This window comes from Sebastes umbrosus, chromosome 5 (assembly GCF_015220745.1).
Source record: "Sebastes umbrosus isolate fSebUmb1 chromosome 5, fSebUmb1.pri, whole genome shotgun sequence".
NCBI classification, from domain to species: domain Eukaryota; kingdom Metazoa; phylum Chordata; class Actinopteri; order Perciformes; family Sebastidae; genus Sebastes; species Sebastes umbrosus.
Genome location: NC_051273.1, coordinates 29,819,757 through 29,840,341, shown reverse-complemented (window position 1 = coordinate 29,840,341; position 20,585 = coordinate 29,819,757). Strand labels below are relative to the sequence as shown.

The 20,585-nt window shown below is 40.0% G+C and overlaps 2 protein-coding genes across 3 annotated transcripts in view; both read right to left on the bottom strand.

The window, feature by feature from the left end:
- LOC119488352 (interferon-induced protein with tetratricopeptide repeats 1-like) overlaps window positions 1–20,585 on the bottom strand; it is a 202,786-nt gene that overhangs the window by 11,589 nt on the left and 170,612 nt on the right. Inside the window, exons 1-2 of one of the 2 annotated variants that reach the window (XM_037769923.1) lie at window positions 2,162–2,194; window positions 975–1,014 (exon numbers count right to left, since the gene is read on the bottom strand). The exons of the other annotated variant lie outside the window; for it this stretch is intronic. Coding sequence (XP_037625851.1) covers window positions 975–1,014; window positions 2,162–2,169 — 48 coding nt within the window. The 5' untranslated portion in view covers window positions 2,170–2,194. Of the gene's footprint in view, window positions 1–974; window positions 1,015–2,161; window positions 2,195–20,585 lie in introns of those variants that run through there. 2 annotated transcript variants of the gene reach the window in all.
- LOC119488338 (interferon-induced protein with tetratricopeptide repeats 1-like) lies at window positions 16,075–19,439 on the bottom strand. Its single transcript, XM_037769908.1, has 2 exons — window positions 19,203–19,439; window positions 16,075–17,409 (listed from the first exon to the last, which is right to left on the bottom strand). Exons 1-2 carry the CDS (start codon window positions 19,208–19,210, stop codon window positions 16,104–16,106), a joined length of 1,314 nt encoding a protein of 437 aa, XP_037625836.1. The 5' UTR covers window positions 19,211–19,439; the 3' UTR covers window positions 16,075–16,103.

Genomic DNA, 20,585 nt, shown 5'->3' with positions numbered 1-20,585 from the left:
GCGTATATATATGCGAGGTCTAGTTCCTTCATAAGTGAAGAATGAGGGTAAAGAGAAATCACCTCCTCATGGAGACTGATTGCTCTTTTGATCATTCTTTGCTCTGGGCGACTGTCCCTGAAAAGCATGATCTTCCATTTGTAGCAGAGTGCAGCACATCTCTTCAGATAACGCTCATCTGGATGGTTTTCCAGAGCCCCCTCTGCCAATTCAATGGCCTCATCAATAGAAACATAGTTTCTGTAAACCATCATTAATGGTTTCATACCACTGTAGCTGCTGACAGGATTTCTCAAAACCTTTCTGGCTAACTCTCGTGCTTCATCTTCAATTCTCTCTCCTTTCTTAGCACATTGCTCAAGGTAGTAAGCAGCGAGGTACAAGTTCTCTGGATCCTGTTCCTTAGCGATTCTCACTTTCTCCAACATGTCAGCCTCCAGCCCCGTGTTGCTGTCTTTAAAAGCACTCGCCAACCCTAAGACGTGGCTGGTGTTCCACTCCACCATGTCCGGCTGCATCTTGATGGCTCTCTGGAAGTAATCTGCAGCCAGCTTTTTGTCTGATCTGAACTTCATCAGGGTCCAGGCTTCCTCAGCGTAGATCTCTGGATGGAGCTCGTCCTGGGATGGAGATGGGTATTTATTCATCAGGGCGTCGATCTTTGTCAGGTAAGCCTGACTCTCTGCTTGGTCTCCCAGGTGGTGGTTCAGCCAAGCCAGGTTCCCATAGTTCACCACTAACCAGGGACCCTCATCTGCACTTCTCATCTGGCGGAAGGCCTCTGCAGCCTTGTTGAACAAACTCTGGGCATCTTCAGTCAACCCCAGCTTGTATTGAACGAACCCCCGCAGGTTGTAAATGTGACCCAGCCAGCTGTTTCCCTCCTCTGTGCCGATGTCCTCCAGCTCGTACCTGAGATGGAAAAGTTTGTTCCTGCTGGGGTCCAGATCCCAGGTGAAGTGGCACTGCAGGGCCTCCAGTTTGGACACCAGTGTTGTTTGACTCTGAGCAGCACTGATGGAGAGTAAAAATAACAAATATTAAAACACATTACCAGTAGGTTAAAGTAATATGCTCTTAATGTACGTGTGCTATGTTTGGATAACCACTGTTCATCTCATGTGGAGGAAGGGAGGAACATAGAAATGGAGTTAGGAGCATTGAATGGACAGGAAGGAAATAAGGAGGGAACGATTTCCTTTTCTATTTGTTAGTTGCCTTCTGGAGCGAACACAAAATAATTTCACTACACGTTGTACTGTGTATGGTTGTATACAGTATGTGACAAATAAACGTGATTTGATTTGATAGACAGCAAGGAAATAAGGAAGAAAGGAAGGAAGGAATGGAGGGGGGTGGAAATGGATTAAAGAGTATTAGAGGATAGGAAGGAAATAAGGAAGGAGTAATGAAAGAAGAGAGGATAGGAAGGAAAAGAATATGGACCAACAGACGGCTGGAAAGAAAAAGTAGGCTTAAAGATAATAAGGAAAAGCAAAGTACAAAGGACAAGGACAAAGGAAGGAAAATTAGTGGATGGAAAGGAAGGAAATGGGTAAGGAAATGAGGGAAGGAATGGTTAAGAGAAGAAGTAACAGAGAGAGGATAAAAACATGGAGGACATGAAGGAACAAAGGATGAAAGAAAACACAAAGGGGAATGAGGTATGCAGTGAATAAATAAATAAAGGAAGAAACAGAGTGAGGCAGGAGGAGAAAATGAAGGAGGGGAGGACAGAGGGGAGGAAGAACAGACAGAAGGGAATAAGGCAAGAGATAAGAAAAAGATGGCTGAAAGAGATAAGGAAGGAGGAGGCAAGTAATAGGAAGGAAGAAAATGACAGAAATGGTGTGAGACTCAGAGGAAAGCAAGGAAGACAGGAAGGATGAAATGGTTTAAAGATAATAGGATAGTAATAACAACAACATTTAGCATTTCTCCACCAGAATTATAATACTGGAGGTGGGATGAAACTTTCAGAAAACAATTGATTTATAATAATTGTTAAGAATAAGAAAGAAAATACAATTTTTAACATTCATGTGGTCCTAGCTGAAAGGGAAGAATGAAGAAAGGAAAAGAACAAGAAACAAGAGAGAAAAGTAAGAAGCCTACATTATTTACTCCAACAATGATATGAAATGCAGAAGCAGCTACTCACCTCATCATTCAGCTGTTTCCTCGACTCAGTAGTGTTGGATTTGTTGTGCATGGAGTGCTTGCAATGACATGGAGGGGACCTGCTTGTGGTAACCAAGTGGGGAGGCTTGGAACTGTTCTGCTGTTTCTGTGGGTGCACGGTGGTTGTCTCCCAACGTTAGCTTGTGGGGGCGTGTCTCGGGGTGAAGGAGTGGGGGACTTGGGGCTGTTCAGTTGTTGTTGCACTGTTTTGTTCCGCCCCGTGGCGTGCCATGCGGGAATTGAGGAGGTGATTCGGTGACATTTGGAGAGGCTTTGAATTACTCAAGGGCGAGGAAAGGGAGGAGGCACACGGGACTGCATGTTCTGTTCTTTTCACAAGGTCACGGGAGGATGGAGTCAGAAGGAAGAACAAGAAAGAAGATATGTAACAAAATCATCACGTGCCATAAGCTCCTGACTATTGATATTGTGTAAACCATAAAAACGCTGGATCAGGGATAGCTCGGGGTTCAGACTTCGCGAACTGACCCATGCATTGTATGTTGTCAGGGACACGTTGATTGAATCCAGATATCTGTAGACTCTTTTATTTTACTTATGCAACATTGATTGTTCGGAATAAATTGAATCATTATGCTTTAACCCATCTGTTTGGAAAATCTCTTTGTCACACAAGATTAACCAACACGTAACTGTGCCTTGACCTCTTGGAGGTAGAGGGCCGGTTCCTTCAGTAGTTCTCTAAATATTGGGCTGGTTTTTGCTCTTGATGCTGGATTTGGGTTCGCTGGTATAAAGTCAGTGATGTCCAACTTCTGCTTTGTTGTAAATGATGTGATGTTGTTGAGGACGCAGCTTTAAATGCTCACACTGAAGTCGAAGCAAAGCGAAGAGGCGGGGCATTTGCATGTAAAGTCTTTTGTTCAGTCTTAATGCACCTTGACCTCTCGCTTTCCAGGAATGTAAACCTGCAGCCACATCTGAATAAACTAAAAAATGACTCATCAAATTTTGTGATTATTTTTTCTCTGACATTGAAAGTTAGAAACAGTTTGTTTCTTCTTGAAGAACACATTTTTATGTATTATCTATTTTTATTGAGGTTTTCATAACAAACATATTAATGAAATGGTCGGTCTCTGCAGCAAATAGGCAGTAGACAATACCATCAAATTATTATGCAAGTAAATAAAAAAATAGTAGCCTAATAAAAAACAACACGCCACGCAGCCACCACGCGCTCCTGACGTTGGATGTGTGACCACCACGTTAGGCCCTGTTCACACCAGAGGCCTGTACTACGAAGCGAGTTCAATATACCCAGGGTATCTTCTCGTTATCTGCCTTTCCTAACCCTAACAAACGAGATCCCGCTAAGCGGTCCTACGAAGGTGGTTATCAACTCGTTAGACCAACCCAGAGTTTCTCCATCTGGTTATGAGCACATTCACATGAACAGGGAGGTTTTTGCAGCATCTGGCCAATCACAGACATGGACAAGTCTACTGTCAGCAGACAGACAGAGCGGCACATTTTACAAAGAAAGAGCAAACTATATTAGACAAATACGAAGAAGTTAAACACTTAATCCAGATTTAAAGTAACACAGTTGAATCTGCCAAATGCAGGAAGACCAGCTGGTAAAAGAAAAAACTCCTGATGCATGAATGCGTAAATTAACAGATTTATTAATTTAACGGAACACTCAAAAGTCAGATATAGTCGTCTAAATAGTCTAAATAAACAGCTTTACATTGTGTAATGGATTACTAGATTACACCTAATCAAGCCCTTTACTAACAGTGAGGTGTGTATGACTTTTTGACCCTTGTTTCAGCTGTGTCCCTGTCTCCGACGGTGTGAAACGGACTCAAGAGGAAGTTAAAAAATAGGTATGAAAATAGAATTCAAAGCAGTAAACACCCACAGCATACAGCCAGCTGTCCTTCCTGCATCTGTCAATTTAAACTGTGTTGTTTTTAGTCTGGATTATGACTTACACTTCTTCATATGTGTGTTATATTATCATACAATCACCGCACTGAGCTCTGATTGGTCAGTAGGAGGTGCTTTTATACGAGTTGATCTCTTATCTGGAACATAACCTCTCTCTGGAGCAGGTTAGGTGTTCAGCATCAGTTACCATGGTGATCTAACCCGGTAAGAATTGATCCACCTTCGTAGGACTGAAAACCCTGAAGTTACCTCGATAACCACAAATCCTGCTTCGTAGCACAGGCCTACAGGCCTCTGTACTACGACGCAGGATTTGGCATAATCCAGACTAAAAACAACACAGTTTAAACTGACAGATGCAGGAAGGACAGCTGGATTTATGCTGTGGGTGTTTACCGCTTTTAATTATATTTTCATTCTTATTTTGTAACTTCCTCCTGAGTCCGTTTCACACCGCCGGAGATGGAGGACACATCTGAAAGAAGGTTCAAATAGTCATAGACACCATTTTGTTAGTACTGGGCATGATTAGGTGTAATCCAGTCATGCCTTATGCAACTAAACTCTATTTATATCTAGACGAGTATATCTTACTTTTGAGTGTTCCGTTAAATTAATAAGTCTGTTAATTTACGCATTCACACGTCTGCATTTTTTTCTTCTACGCAGCTGTTTTTCCTGCATTTGGCAGATTGAACTGTGTTAATTTTAGCCTGGATTATGTGTTTAACTTCTTCGTATTTGTTTAATATAGTTTACTTTTCCTTTGTTAAATGCCACTTCACACTGACAGGGAAACACTTTGACACAAAGGGTCGTATTTGATCATTTGTCACCTTTTCACATGTCACAGAGTTATACAACTGTATGTGTGCGATGTTCATCCATGTTGACTTACAAGTTGAAAGTTGTAGTTTGATTAACGTCCATCAGCGCCCTGTGTAGTACAGTACTGCAAGATAGTGAAGCCTTAATGAATTTCTTGTATAATAACCACCAAAACAAACAGCTTAAAGATTTGTTAGGGTACATAATGTATATTTATTTGTATTAATAGGCTATTGTGTACAACTGAGACACAGCTTGACATACTTTATACATACAATCAGTTGCATCTGGCAATAATATTCAGGTTACATCAAATTATCGATAATATTATCAGAGAGTTTTATATTTCACTACTCCAAAGCTTACAGACATTCAAATTACATATAGTGTAGTTCTTATATAAACTTAAAATACAGTTCTATGGAAAGAAAAACAATCAACACAACAGGAATATAATAAACACAGTGATTACATGTAAATTATGAAAAACAACACTGATCAAAATCTATTTTAATAAATCATGTGATACTGAACTATAATAATAACATTTGAACATGTCCACAGTAGATGTTGTTTAAAGGACTAGAGTTATTGAATGATTCAGCCTGTTTAGTACAGATTGAGTGTACTACTGCTGACAGTTTTTCAGAGCAAATAAGTAGATTTTTAGATAGTTTAAAAAAAAAGCTTTTGTCTTACATTAAATGTACTTAAGTCTAAAAACGTGCAGACACTTGTTGAAACCTGCCTTTAAAGGATACAGCTTAATCAATAAGTACGTACAGATTATTTTAGGTAATGCAATACCTACATTTTGTTCTGGATTTAGAACCAGTGATGTTCAAAACACTATGGCTCTTGCAGGTTTTCCAGAAACTCCTCTATTTCTCTACACATTGGGTTCCCGCCTTTGGCTGTAATATTCTTCAGAGTTGTGATGCTGCTCTCATGACAGAAAGATTGTTGCGGTATCGCTGCCGCCTTCATGTGATATCGTATTGAACTTTGTTCCTCCTTTCGATCGAAGTATAAATATTTAGCGTAGTAGTTGTAAAGGACCTGCTTCTCTCGAGGATCCAGATCCCTTTCTAGCAGTTGCTGATACATCTGCTCAGCTTTAGTCTGGCTTTGATTGAATTTTGCGTATATATATGCGAGATCCATTTCCTTCATAAGTGAAGAATGAGGGTAAAGAGAAATCACCTCCTCATGGAGACTGATTGCTCTGTCTATCATGCTTTGCTTTGGGCGACTGTCCCTGAAACGCATGATCCACCATTTGTAACAGCGTGCAGCACATCTCTTCAGATAACGCTCATCCGGATGGTTTTCCAGAGCCTCCTCTGCCAATTCAATGGCCTCATCAATATAATCATAGTTTCTGTAAACCCTTATTAATGGTTTCATACCACTGTAGCTGCTGACGGGATTTCTCAAAACCTTTCTGGCTAACTCTCGTGCTTCATCTTCAATTCTCTCTCCTTTCTTAGCACATTGCTCAAGGTAGTAAGCAGCGAGGTACAAGTTCTCTGGATCCTGTTCCTTGGCGATTCTCACTTTCTCCAACATGTCAGCCTCCAGCCCCGTGTCGCTGTGTTTAAAAGCTCTCGTTAACCCTAAGACGTGACTGGTGTTCCACTCCACCATATCCGGCTGCATCTTGATGGCTCTCTGGAAGTAATCTGCAGCCAGATTTCTGTCTCTGCTGTACTTCATCAGGGTCCAGGCTTTTTCAGCGTAGATCTCTGGATGGAGCTCGTCCTGGGATGGAGATGGGTATTTATTCATCAGGGCGTCGATCTTTGTCAGGTAAGCCTGACTCTCTGCTTGGTCTCCCAGGTGGTGGTTCAGCCAAGCCAGGTTCCCGTAGTTCACCACTAACCAGGGACCCTCATCTGCACTTCTCATCCGGCGGAAGGCCTCTGCAGCCTTGTTGAACAAACTCTGGGCGTCTTCAGTCAACTTCAGCTTGTATTGAACGAACCCCCGCAGGTTGTAAATGTGACCCAGCCAGCTGTTTCCCTCCTCTGTGCCGATGTCCTCCAGCTGGTAACTGAGATTGAAAAGTTTGTACCTGCTGTGGTCCAGATCCCAGGTGAAGTGGCACTGCAGGGCCTCCAGTTTGGACACCAGTGTTGTTTGACTCTGAGCAGCACTGATGGAGAGTAAAAATAACAAATATTAAAACACATCACCAATAGGTTAAAGTAATATGCTCTTAAAGTGGCAGTAGGCAGTATATTTTTGGGGCCTGTTTGAATTCAAGGTGAGATGATTACAGAGCTCCGTCAGATCCTGAAGGAGGAAGAAGGACCGTTAACACTGAGGCTGCAACCCAAAGCTCTAAATTTTTATTTCCTCGCTCCTCGCCCTTGCTTGAACCGGAAGTTGTTCTGGTGCGCCATCTTGAAGACCGTCCCAAAGCTCTTATTTGTGCACCAAGGAGCGAGGAGCGAGGATCGAGGATCGAGGAGGCTTGCCGGAAGAGCGATGAGCGAGGATACACCAGTGCATCCTTCACGGGGTACATGCCAAAGCTCTTAATTGCATTCCCTCACTTGCGTCTTTTCCTTGCGTCTTAGTCCCTCCCACCAGGGAAGCATGGAGAGACGCATGAGGTGCTTCTCATTTCATCATTTTTCGCCTCCTCGTCTTCTCGCTCCTCGCTCTTCCGGCTGTGACCCGGAAATCGATCTCAGTCCTCCATCTTGAAGGACGTCCCAATTCATAAAATGCGCATCGAGGAGCGAGGATCGAGAAGCGAGGAGGTTTGCTGGAGGAGCTATGAGCAAGGATACACCAGTGTATCCTCCAGTGTCTCCTCCACGGAAGTTTTTTACCGACCGACACGCCCCCTTACTGGATATCAGTTATTGATTGGACGCTGCTGCTGATCGGTTTGATCAGATACATCAACGTCTCTGAGTTTCATACCAGAGTTTTATAGTTTAGTTGTCTTATGATTCACCGTCTAGTTATAATCTGTGTTAATTGTAGGTGTGAACAACAAACGGAGCATGTTGATGGTGAAGTGTTCCAGCAGCAGAAGGACCTGCAGGATCTCTGCTTCACACACCGTCACTGAAGGAGTCTGACATTGAGAGGGGTTTATAATAGCTAACAATGAACAGATTTAAAATAACTTTCTTCATTTATTAGAGTTTTCTTTTGATCATCTGTTATTTCCCCCATTAACTTTTATTATTGATACAGTTAAAGTCAGAGAGAGAAGGAGAGTCTCTCTTTATACATTTTACATCATTTATCCTCATTTCCATTCAGTCACATGAGGCTGATAATTCCTGAGCGTCGCGTTTGATATGAGTTACCATTTCACTTTTCCCTGAAACATTCAGCCTAATACATAACTTCTACTATCAGAATATCAATTAATACAGACGCTAATAATGAATAAATAATATAAAATTACATCCACGTTTCCCTCACTTACTTCTTTTCCTTGCGTCTTAGTCCCTCCCACCAGGGAAGCATGGAGAGACGCAAGGAAACCATGTGAGGAGAGAGGAAACGAGGAAATACGATTTAAGCGACATGAGACGGTCGTTTCCTCTGAAGCGTCACGTGAAGCGACGTCCGTTTCTGATGACAGCAGCAGCTGATCACATCTGGATCAGCTGTCAGTCAACTTTAACAGCTGTTTGTGTCTGAACTGTACTAATACTAATAAAGAAAAGTGCAAGCTGCAGTCAAGCTTCAATTAACACAGATTACAACTAGATGGTGAATCAGAAGACAACTAAACTATAAAACGTTTAATCTGTGATCTGTTTTCACTCCGGTATGAAACTACAGTGATGTTGAGAGGTAAAGTTATCAGATCAGTCTGATCGGCAGCAGCGTCCAATCAGTAACTGATATACAATAAGGGGGCGTGTCGGTCGGTAAAAGACTTCCGTGCAGGATATACTGGTGTCTCCTCGCTCATAGCTCCTCCGGCAAGCCTCCTCGCTCCTCGATCCTCGCTCCTCGATGCACAAATAAGAGCTTTGGGATGGTCTTCAAAATGGCGCACCAGAACAACTTCCGGTTCAAGCGAGGATCGAGGAGCGAGGAAACGAAAATTAAGAGCTTTGGGACGTACCCTCTTTCTTTATTAGTATTAGATCAGTTCAGACATAAACAGCTGTTAAAGCCGACTGACAGCTGAACCAGATGTGGTCAGCTGCTGTTGTCATCCGAAACAAACGTCGCTTCACGTGACGCTTCAGAGGAAACGACGTCTCATGTCTCTAAAAACATATTTCCTCGTTTCCTCTGTCCTCGAGTCTTTTCCTCGCCTCCTCCACTCGCATCTCCCGTGGTCGGGACTAAGGCTGCATCCCAAAGCTCTTAATTGCATCCCTGTTTCCCTCACTTGCGTCTTTTCCTTGCGTCTTAGTCCCTCCCACCAGGGAAGCATGGAGAGACGCAAGGAAACCATGCGAGGAGAGAGGAAACGAGGAAATACGATTTAAGCGACATGAGACGTCGTTTCCTCTGAAGCGTCACGTGAAGCGATGTCCGTTTCTGATGACAGCAGCAGCTGACCACAACTGGATCAGCTGTCAGTCAGCTTTAACAGCTGTTTATGTCTGAACTGAACTAATACTAATAAAGACAAGTGCTCTTTATATTATTTATTCATTATTAGCATCTGTAGTTATTGATATTCTGATTGTGAGTTCATTATTTAATAACCCAGAATATGACTGTGGTGTTTTTTGAACACTGGACATTATTTATTAGGCTAAAGGAAAATGTAAATGATGTAACTTATATCTCGGAAGTCTTTTACCGACCGACACGCCCCCTTACTGGATATCAGTTACTGATTGGACGCTGCTGCCGATCAGACTGATCTGATAACTTTACCTCTCAACATCACTGTAGTTTCATACCGGAGTGAAAACAGATCACAGATTAAACGTTTTATAGTTTGGTTGTCTTCTGATTCACCATCTGGTTAAAATCTGTGTTAACTGTAGCTCTGAACAGCAGCAGAAGGACCTGCAGTATCTCTCCTTCACACACCGTCAGTGAAGCAGCCTGTCACTGAGAGAGGTTTATAATACCTGATGAACAGATTCAAAATAACTTTCTGCATTTTTTAGAAAGATTTGTCTTTTCATGATCTGTTATTTCCCGTTAACTTTTATTTATGATACTATTGAAGTCAGAGAGAGAAGGAGAGTCTGTCTGTCAGCAACAAACACCTTTTACATCATTTATCCTCATTTCCATTCAGTCACATGAGGCTGATAATTCCTGAACGTCGGGTTTGATATGAGTTACATCATTTACATTTTCCCTTTAGTAGTGATTGCGAGCTGAAGCCTCATGAAGCTTTGAAGCTTTCCAGCAAATTGGTTCGGAAAAGGGTTCATTTCTCGAGGCTTCATGTGCACACGAAACCACCTGGTGGTCAAAGAGTGTAAAATAGGCAGATATGATCTTAACCATGTGATAAGATAAGATGAGATAAAATAAGATATTCCTTTATTAATCCCGAGGGGGAAATGTGCAGTGTACAGCAGCAAAGGGGATAGTGCAGAAAACAAGATGCATCAGCTAACACAGTAAAAAAAGAGCTAAACAAAGTGTAACAAAATATGAACCACTTAAATAGAAGGAAGTATAAAAATAGGAGCAGTATATACAGTATTGACAATAAACAGACTATGATATTGCACAGTGAGAATGAATGAATGAATGAATGAATAAATGAAAGAAATACCACCTAAAAATATCAGGTTATTGTCAGTTTTTGGTGTGTAAGTGTAAGTGGTCTACTGGGAGCAGTGCTGGTTGTGGTCTACTGGGACCACAGATCTGTGATATACTGTATTTTGCGCCAGTAAAGGCTGTTGGGAATGATTATAAGTAATGAAAGAAATATATATTACCATGTAATCCATTTATATCTATATAATATATAATATAATGTATATTTTCTAGTAAGTATATTATGAGTATATAACATACATGTATAATAAATTGTAATTGTTTGATTCATCTTAAGTGTATAAACCAATCCTTTGGTCAATAATTGTATTGTATTGTAGTGTGATATAATATAATAATGGTAGGAGGGGTAATATTAGTGTTCTGTTTCACTTCTGGAAAGTGGCATTGATTCAACCAGTGAAGATCTGAACCACTTCCTGAACCAGTGACGCGGCCGGGCAGCGAGGCTTCGGACGTCATCAAAGACGTCATTTGTCTGAGTGAGTTATGAGTGATTGTTCTACATTTATAGCAGGAACGTTGGGCAGCAGTTGACACAGCTTTTACAACAGACCAAGGTTGGTTCATACACATTATGCATTGTTTTCACAGCTTGTGTAATGACAACATGTCACAGAAAGTGCTACTGTATTAGTTGTGCAATAAGGGATGTCACAATACCAGAAATGTAGTAGTTAATACCAAAAACAAAAGTAAATTACATGTCCTTCAACATACACTCCTTTATTACCTTTTGCATACTGGTTTTTGTTACACCGTGTCCTAACTGGATGTGAGCACCCGACTATCGCGTGGCATCAGACGCTCTCTGTCCATCCTGAATGCGTTAAATATGCACTTCTGTTCAACGTCATGTAAACAAACCACTTGCACATCAACTGTGAACTCCATGTCAGACTGGAGACGTAACCGGACGTCACCACTTCTAAGATGGGTTAGTAGTACTTGCTATCTACATTTGTAGCCAACTTTTTAAACAGAAAACACAGATTACACAAGATTGCATTTGCACACGTGTTCAAATGCAATCTTGTAAAATGTCGTTTTTGGTGAGACACTTGAATAAATCTAGTTGTTTAAAGGAGAGCAATATAAAATAGATAATAGAGAGAGAAATGTGACCTGTTTCACTTTTCTAAGCAGCTTATAATATAGAATCAGAACTAATGCCAAGAATCATTTTTAATCAAAGCAAATATTTATTTATTTCCTAATCATTTGAATTGTGTATTTTTATGCAAATAACCACTATAGATGACAATAACAAAGGAAAAGGAAAACATTTAGAATATCTGATAGTGTACACTGACTTTTGGACGGTTGACATTATTTTTCGGGATGGTTCCGGGGCGGTGGTGAAAAAAATGCTGTCAATTATAGTTCTTAGAAAGAAAATCTGAATCGGCAGGGCATCTCTACTTTCTGATAACCATTCATTTCTTGTCATTCTAGCTATGTAACATGTTGTCATTTTACTCCCCAAAAGACTACAGAGCCAACTGCTGTTCGGACATTGGTGCTCAGAGGGCTTCCCATTGTCCTTGGTGACAACCCCACAGACTTCTACAGAGTAGGCTTTGTAAGTAACCTCATGCAGTCTTATATGTATCTAAAAGGACCAGAGTTGGGTGATTTGTGTGTTTGTGTAATCTACTCCAGCAGTCATAACCAATTCACACCTTTCCTCATGTGTGTTCCTCTCTTGTGACTAGGCTACATTGCTTAACATTACTGATGGCTATTAAATGAGAAATGTCATAATTGTGCTCTTATGTTTATATCGTTTATGAAGGACGCTGATGATGATGACTCATTCCACCACATTGAGATTGGAATCCTCCAGGTTGAGCCTGAAGGTGCTGCGGTTGCATCTTCCCTGCATCTCAGTCCAGCCTCTCTGAAGGTCATCATTGAGGGAGAAGTTGTGATGGACAACATTAAAGACCTCCCTAAAGCAATGTGCCTTCTGTTTGGACTTTCATATGCACTGCATCTCAACTACCACAAGTCTATGAAGTTCACATTCCAGTTCATCCAACAGGTACCTCTCACATTGGGCCACAGTGAACTCAAATCAAGGTTATAAACCTTGAAGAACCATCAATGTAAAGAAATGCTATGTTAAGTCTACTGTGAGAAGCCTTTTTTTTTTCACGGCGTGCCATGCAGCCGCAGTCAATATATGTCAGTATATGTGAAGTGGTCTCAAAGGAGGCCACAAAAACGCACGCACCCACACACATACACAAAATCCATAAGGTGCTCCCATATAAAAAACGTTTGAGCTGTGCCTTTTTGTTGTCTACCTGTATCTGTCGAAGTATAAATATTTACATTCTGGTGTGTGTCTATTGTTATGAGGATGATAGTTCTGTAGCATAATGAATATGTGAACACTATATGTACAGTATGTATGCTTGTATATAATGTTTAGGTCTTAGATGCAGAGTCAGCTCAACCTTTTATACAGTTTTAATGCCTGTCTATATGTATCCAGTCATTCACATGGATATAGCAGATAATGTTAATTGTTTTTTGTTGTCAATAAAATACTCTGGCAAATTGAAATGTATTGTTTCATTTCTTCCCTTCAATGCAATTTATTTAAAAAAAATAAAATCTCAAAACCACAATAGTACAAAAAATTTAATTAGAAGAAAAAACATTAGTTGTATTGACAAATGACTTTAAGTAGCAATGAATAACTTAAAATAATAATTTCATATAACATAAGTTTTTGAGTAAAGACTACTAATGTTAGCTTAGTTATGTCTACTCGTGAAAATAAGGTTCTAAGTTGATTCAACTCAACCTATTTAGTTTGACATTATGTCAAAACTTAACTGGTTTAGTGCAACCGGTTTCCATGCAAATTTCTAGTAAAGTCAACTTATTCCGGTTAAGAGTGGGATAGCAGACCTCAGATCAGATCTTAGTGCTTGTTTTCCTCCGGTCTGTAAAATCTTGCAGATGCCGTTAGGAGCACCGGAGGACACAGAGGCACATGATTTTGTTCAGGTTACCTGTCTGATGTACTACTGTCACGATATAGTCACGTTTTATAAAAATAACTTTTTTTAATCATATTTGCTCTAATCTCTCCTACTTCAGCTTTAATGTACGTGTGCTATGTTTGGATAACCATTGTTCATCTCTTATGGAGGAAGGGAGGAACATAGAAATGGAGTTAGGAGCATTGAATGGACAGGAAGGAAATAATGAGGGAATGATTTCCTTTTCTATTTGTTAGTGGCCTTCTGGAGCTGGAACACAAAATAATTTCACTACACGTTGTACTGTGTATGGTTGTATACAGTATGGAAAATTAGTGGATGGAAAGGAAAGAAATGGGTAAGGAAATGAGGGAAGGAATGGATAAGAGAAGAAGTAACAGAGAGGACAAGAAGGAACAAAGGATGAAAGAAAACACAGGGGAAAGAGGTATGCAATGAATAAATAAATAAAGGAAGAAACAGAGTGAGGCAGGAGGAGAAAAAGAAGGAGGGGAAGAAGAAAATACAGAAGGGAATAAGGCAAGAAATAAGAAAAAGATGGCTGAAAGAGGTAAGGAAGGAGGAGGCAAGTAAGGAAGGTAGGAAGAAAATGATAAAAAAAGTATGAGAAACAGAGGAAAGCAAGGAAGACAGGAAGAATGAAATGGTTTAAAGATAATAGGATAATAATAACGACAACATTTAGCATTTCTCAACCAGAATTATAATACTGGAGATGGGATGACACTTTCAGAAAACAATTGATTTATAATAATTGTTAAGAATAAGAAAGAAAATACAATTTTTAAAATTCATGTGGTCCTAGCTGAAAGGGAAGAATGAAGAAAGGAAAAGAACAAGAAACAAGAGAGAAAAGTAAGAAGCCTACATTATTTACTCCAACAATGATATGAAATGCAGGAGCAGCTTTCCTCACCTCATCATTCAACTGTTTCCTTGACTCAGTAGTTCTGTAAATATTGGGCTGGTTTTTGCTCTTGATGCTGGATTTGGGTTCGCTGGTATAAAGTCAGTGATGTCCAACTTCTGCTTTGTCGTAAATGATGTGATGTTGTTGAGGATGCAGCTTTAAATGCTCTCACTGAAGCAGACTGTAGAGGAGGGGCATTTGCGTGTAAAGCCTATTGTTTAGTCTTAATGGCCTTGACTTTCTTTTCCCAGGAATGGAAACTTACAGCCACATCTGAATAAACTAAAACATGACTCATCAAATTTTGTGATTATAATTTCTTTTAAGTTGATTTAAAGTTAGAAAGTTGTATTTCTTCTTGAGGAATATGATGCCACACTGAGTGAAACATTCAAACCCAAGATGCCTTATTCTTTATGGCTGCAACATCTTATCAAATGTTAAGGTGACATGTGCATTATTTTATATTTATATGCATTTATATATTTAGTAGTCTATATGTGGACACACTGAGCAGCGGGTATGAAGAGCCATCAGTTACCTGGACACACCTGCATTATGACTCTGCTGTTACCTACTGGTGTAACCAGGTTACTGTTAGGTTACCACTTCACACTGACAGGGAAACACTTTGACACAAAGGCTCGTATTTGATCATTTGTCACCTGTTCACATGTCACCTTGGAGTTGTACAACTGCATGTGGGCGATGTTCATCCATGTTGACTTACAAGTTGAAAGTTGTATTTTGATTAACGTCCATCAGCGCCCTGTGTAGTACAGTACTGCAAGATAGTGAAGCCTACATGAATTTCTTGTATAATAACCACCAAAACAAAACAACTTTAAGATTTCTTAGTGTACATAATGTATATTTATTAGTATTAATAGGCTATTGTGTACAACTGAGACATAGCTTGACATACTTTATACATACAATCAGTTGCATCTGGCAATAATATTCAAGTTACATCAAATTATCTATAACATTATCAGAGAGTTTTACATTTCACTACTCCAAAGCTTACAGACATTCAAATTACATATAGTGGAGTTCTTATATAAACTTAAAATACAGTGCTATGGAAAAAAAACAATCAACACAACAGGAATATAATAAACACAGTGATTACATGTAAGTTATGAAAATCAACACTGATCAAAATCTATTTTAATAAATCATGTGATACTGAACTATAGTAATAACATTTGAACATGTCCACAGTGGATGTTATTTAAAGGACTAGTGTTATTGAATGATTCAGCCAGTTTAGTACAAATTGAGAGTACTACTGCTGACAGTTTTTCAGAGCAAATGAGTAGATTTTTAGATAGTTTTAAAAAAAAGCTTTTGTCTTCCATTAAATGTACTTAAGTCTAAAAACTTGCAGACACTTATTGAAACCTGCCTTTAAAGGATACAGCTCAATCAATAAGTCCGTACAGATTTTTTAGGTAATGAAATACCTAAAAAAAAATTTGGATTCAGAACCAGTGATGTTCAAAACACTATGGCTCTTGCAGGTTTTCCAGAAACTCCTCTATTTCTGTACACATTGGGTTCCTGTTTTTGTCTTTAATCTTCTTCAGAGTTGTGATGCTGTTCCCACGATAGAAGGATTGATGCGGTATGGCTGCCGCCTTCATGTGATATCGTATTGAACTTTGGGGCTCCCGTTGAACGTAGTATAAATATTTTGCGTAGTGGTTGTAAAGGACCTGCTTCTCTGGAGGTTCCAGATCCCTTTCTAGCAGTTCCTGATACATCTGCTCAGCTTTAGCCTGGCCGTGATTGGATTTCGCATATATATTTGCGAGGTCTATTTCCTTCACAAATGAAGAATGAGGGTAAAGAGAAATCACCTCCTCATGGAGAGTGATTGCTCTGTCTATCATGCTTTGCTTTGGGCGATTGTCACTAAAACACATGATCTTCCATTTGTAACAGAGTGCAGCACATCTCTTCAGATAACTCTCATCTGGATGGTTTTCCAGAGCCTCGTCTGCCAATTCAATGGCCTCATCAATAGAAACATAGTTTCTGTAAACCCTTATTAATTTTTTTATACCACTGTAGCTGCTGACGGGATTTCTCAAAACCTTTCTGGCTAACTCTCGTGCTTCATCTTCAATTCTCTCTCCTTTCTTACCACATTGCTCAAGGTAGTAAGCAGCGAGGTACAAGTTCTCTGGATCCTGTTCCTTGGCGATTCTCACTTTCTCCAACACGTCAGCCTCCAGCCCCGTGTTGCTGTGTGTAAAAGCTCTCGCTAACACTAAGACGTGGCTGGTGTTCCACTCCACCATGTCCGGCTGCATCTTGATGGCTCTCTGGAAGTAATCTGCAGCCAGCGTTTTGTCTGTGCTGAACTTCATCAGGGTCCAGGCTTTTTCAGCGTAGATCTCTGGATGGAGCTCGTCCTGGGATGGAGATGGGTATTTATTCTTCAGGGCGTCGATCTTTGTCAGGTAAGCCTGACTCTCTGCTTGGTCTCCCAGGTGGTGGTTCAGCCAAGCCAGGTTCCCGTAGTTCACCACTAACCAGGGACCCTCATCTGCTCTTCTCATCTGGCGGAAGGCCTCTGCAGCCTTGTTGAACAAACTCTGGGCGTCTTGAGTCAACCCCAGCTTGTATTGAACGAACCCCCGCAGGTTGTAAATGTGACCCAGCCAGCTGTTTCCCTCCTCTGTGCCGATGTCCTCCACCCGGTCACGGAAACGGAGAAGTTTGTTCCTGCTGGGGTCCAGATCCCAGGTGAAGTGGCACTGCAGGGCCTCCAGTTTGGACACCAGTGTTGTTTGACTCTGAGCAGCACTGATGGAGAGTAAAAATAACAAATATTAAAACACATCACCAGTAGGTTAAAGTAACATGCTCTTAAAGTGTCAGTAGGCAGTATATTTTTGGCATCATTGCGCAAAAATTCCACAATAACCTTTCAGCATATTGTAATTCAAGTGTTCTGAGAGATAACTAGACTTCTGCACCTCCTCATGGCTCTGTTTTCAGGCTTTAAAAAATCTAGCTCCTGACAGGAGACTTTGACAAATCACAGGTCATTTCATTGAGAGAGCATTCCTATTGGATGCGCTCCGGTCATGTGACCGGAGCTTGGCGTTCCTTCACCAGATTTCACAATGGCAACGGCGTCACAAACTTTCTCATTTTACAGCTAAATCGTGCACTACAAGATGAATGAAATAGGCATTAACGTAACATAATATTGATTCATATTTGATCAGCGCTGCAGTTTGACCGTTTGGTCGGAGTTTGCGAGTGATTGACAGTAGATGGATATCAGACCTCAGATCAGCTTTGACTGCTTTTTTTCCTCCAGTCTGTGAAATCTTGCAGACCCCGTTAGGAGCACCGGAGGACACAGAGGCACATGATTTTGTTCAGGTTACCTGTCTGATGTACTACTGTCACGATATAGTCTAGTTTTATAAAAATAACTTTTTTTAATCATATTTGCTCCAATCTCTCCTACTTCAGCTTTAATGTACGTGTGCTATGTTTGTATAACCACTGTTCATCTCATGTGGAGGAAGGGAGGAACATAGAAATGGAGTTAGGAGCATTGAATGGACAGGAAGGAAATAAGGAGGGAAAGATTTTCTTTTCTATTTGTTAGTTGCCTTCTGGAGCTGGAACACAAAATAACTTCACTACACGTTGTACTGTGTATGGTTGTATACAGTATGTGATAAATAAACAGGATTTGATTTAATAGACAGCAAGGAAATAAGGAAGAAAGGAAGGAAGGATTGGAGGGGGTGGAAATGGATTAAAGAGTATTAGAGGATAGGAAGGAAATAAGGAAGGAGTAATGAAAGAAGAGAGGATAGGAAGGAAAAGAATATGGCCCAACAGACGGCTGGAAAGATAAAAGTTGGCTTAAAGATAATAAGAAAAAGAAAGTAGGTATAGAAGTAAAACTTGAAATGGGAACAGAGGACAAACGAAAGAAAATTAGTGGATGGAAAGGAAGGAAATGGGTAAGGAAATGAGGGAAGGAATGGATAAGAGAAGAAGTAACAGAGAGGATAAAAACATGGAGGACAGGAAGGAACAAAGGATGAAAGAAAACACAAAGGGGAATTATGTATGCAGTGAATAAATAAATAAAGGAAGAAACAGAGTGAGGCAGGAGGAGAAAATGAAGGAGGGGAGGATAGAGGGGAGGAAGAAAGTACAGAAGGGGATAAGGCAAGAGATAAGAAAAATATGGCTGAAAGAGATAAGGAAGGAGGAGGCAAGTAAGGACGGTAGGAAGGAAGAAAATGACAGAAATGGTGTGAGACAGAGTAAAGCAATGAAGACAAGAAGGATGAAATGGTTTCAAAGATAATAGGATAGTAATAACAACAACATTTAGCATTTCTCCACCAGAATTATAATACTGGAGATGGGATGAAACTTTCATAAAACAATCGATTTATAATAATTGTTAAGAATAAGAAAGAAAATACCATTTTTAAAATGCATGTGGCCCTAGCTGAAAGGGACGAATGAAGAAAGGAAAAGAACAAGAAACAAGAGAGAAAAGTAAGAAGCCTATATTATTTACTCCAACAATGATATGAAATGCAGAAGCAGCTACTCACCTCATCATTCAGCTGTTTCCTCGACTCAGTAGTTCTCTAAATATTGGGCTGGTTTTTGCTCTTGATGCTGGATTTGGGTTCGCTGGTATAAAGTCAGTGATGTCCAACTTCTGCTTTGTTGTAAATGATGTGATGTTGTTGAGGACGCAGCTTTAAATGCTCTCACTGAAGTCGAAGTGAAGCGAAGAGGAGGGGCATTTGCAGGTAAAGTCTTGTGATCAGTCTTAATGCACCTTGACCTGTCGTTTTCCAGGAATGGAAACCTACAGCCATATCTGAATAAACTAAAACATGACTCATCAGATTTTGTGATTATGGTTTTTCTGACATTGAAAGTTAGAAACAATTTGTTTCTTCTTGAAGAACACATTTTTATGTATTATCTATTTTCATTGAGGTTTTCATAACAAACATATTAATAAAATGGTCAGTCTCTGCAGCAAATAGGCAGTAGACAATACCATCAAATTATTATGCAAGTAAATAAAAAAATAGTAGCCTAATTAAACAGAAATGAAAATATGTTACAGTAATTACAATATACATAAATCCTAAAGGTCACATGGGCTACTACACTTTATAATCTTATTCCAATTGCCCCCCCCCCCCCCCACCCACCCACCCATGAATATCCAGGACGCACAACGTTGGCCAACAAGTGATTTCAGTATTGTTATCTGGTTAACCTCCCACATTTATTAAGTCTTGTGTTCTGTCTTCACCTTGACTTTCGTTTTCTAGGAATGGAAACCTACAGCCACATATGAAGAAACTAAACCAAGACTCATAAAATGTTGTCATAATATTTGCTTTTAAGTTGATTTATGGTTTTAGCAGAACTCAGAAACTATTAAACTTAGGAACTTCAAATTTGGTATGATGGTTGACAGTGTGGTCTAGTTGTGCCTTTTGGGGGTTAGAAGTCCATGGAAGCGTATTCCACATATGAAGAAACTAAACCATGACTCATAAAATGTCATAATACTTGCTCTGAAGTTGATTTATGGTTAGACACAGTTTTTTTTATTATTGAAGATATAATAACCTATAGATGCCACACTGAGTGAAATATCAAACCCAAGAAACCTCATTTTTATAGCTGCACTTTCTCATCAAATAGAAATATTATGATGTCATGTGCATCATCTTAAACACATTTATAGAGTATATGTATATGTAGACTTTGAGCAGCGGCCATCTGCAGTGTCCATGAAGAGCTGTGACAGTGGTTGGAGACGGAGAGACACCTGCATTATCAAGTCAAGTTCAACTTTATTGTAATTTTTACACATACAAAGTACACGGTTAAAACGAAGTGTCGTTGCTCACGAACCAAGGTGCAAACACAGACATACAAAAACAGTCACAAACATAGAACATAAC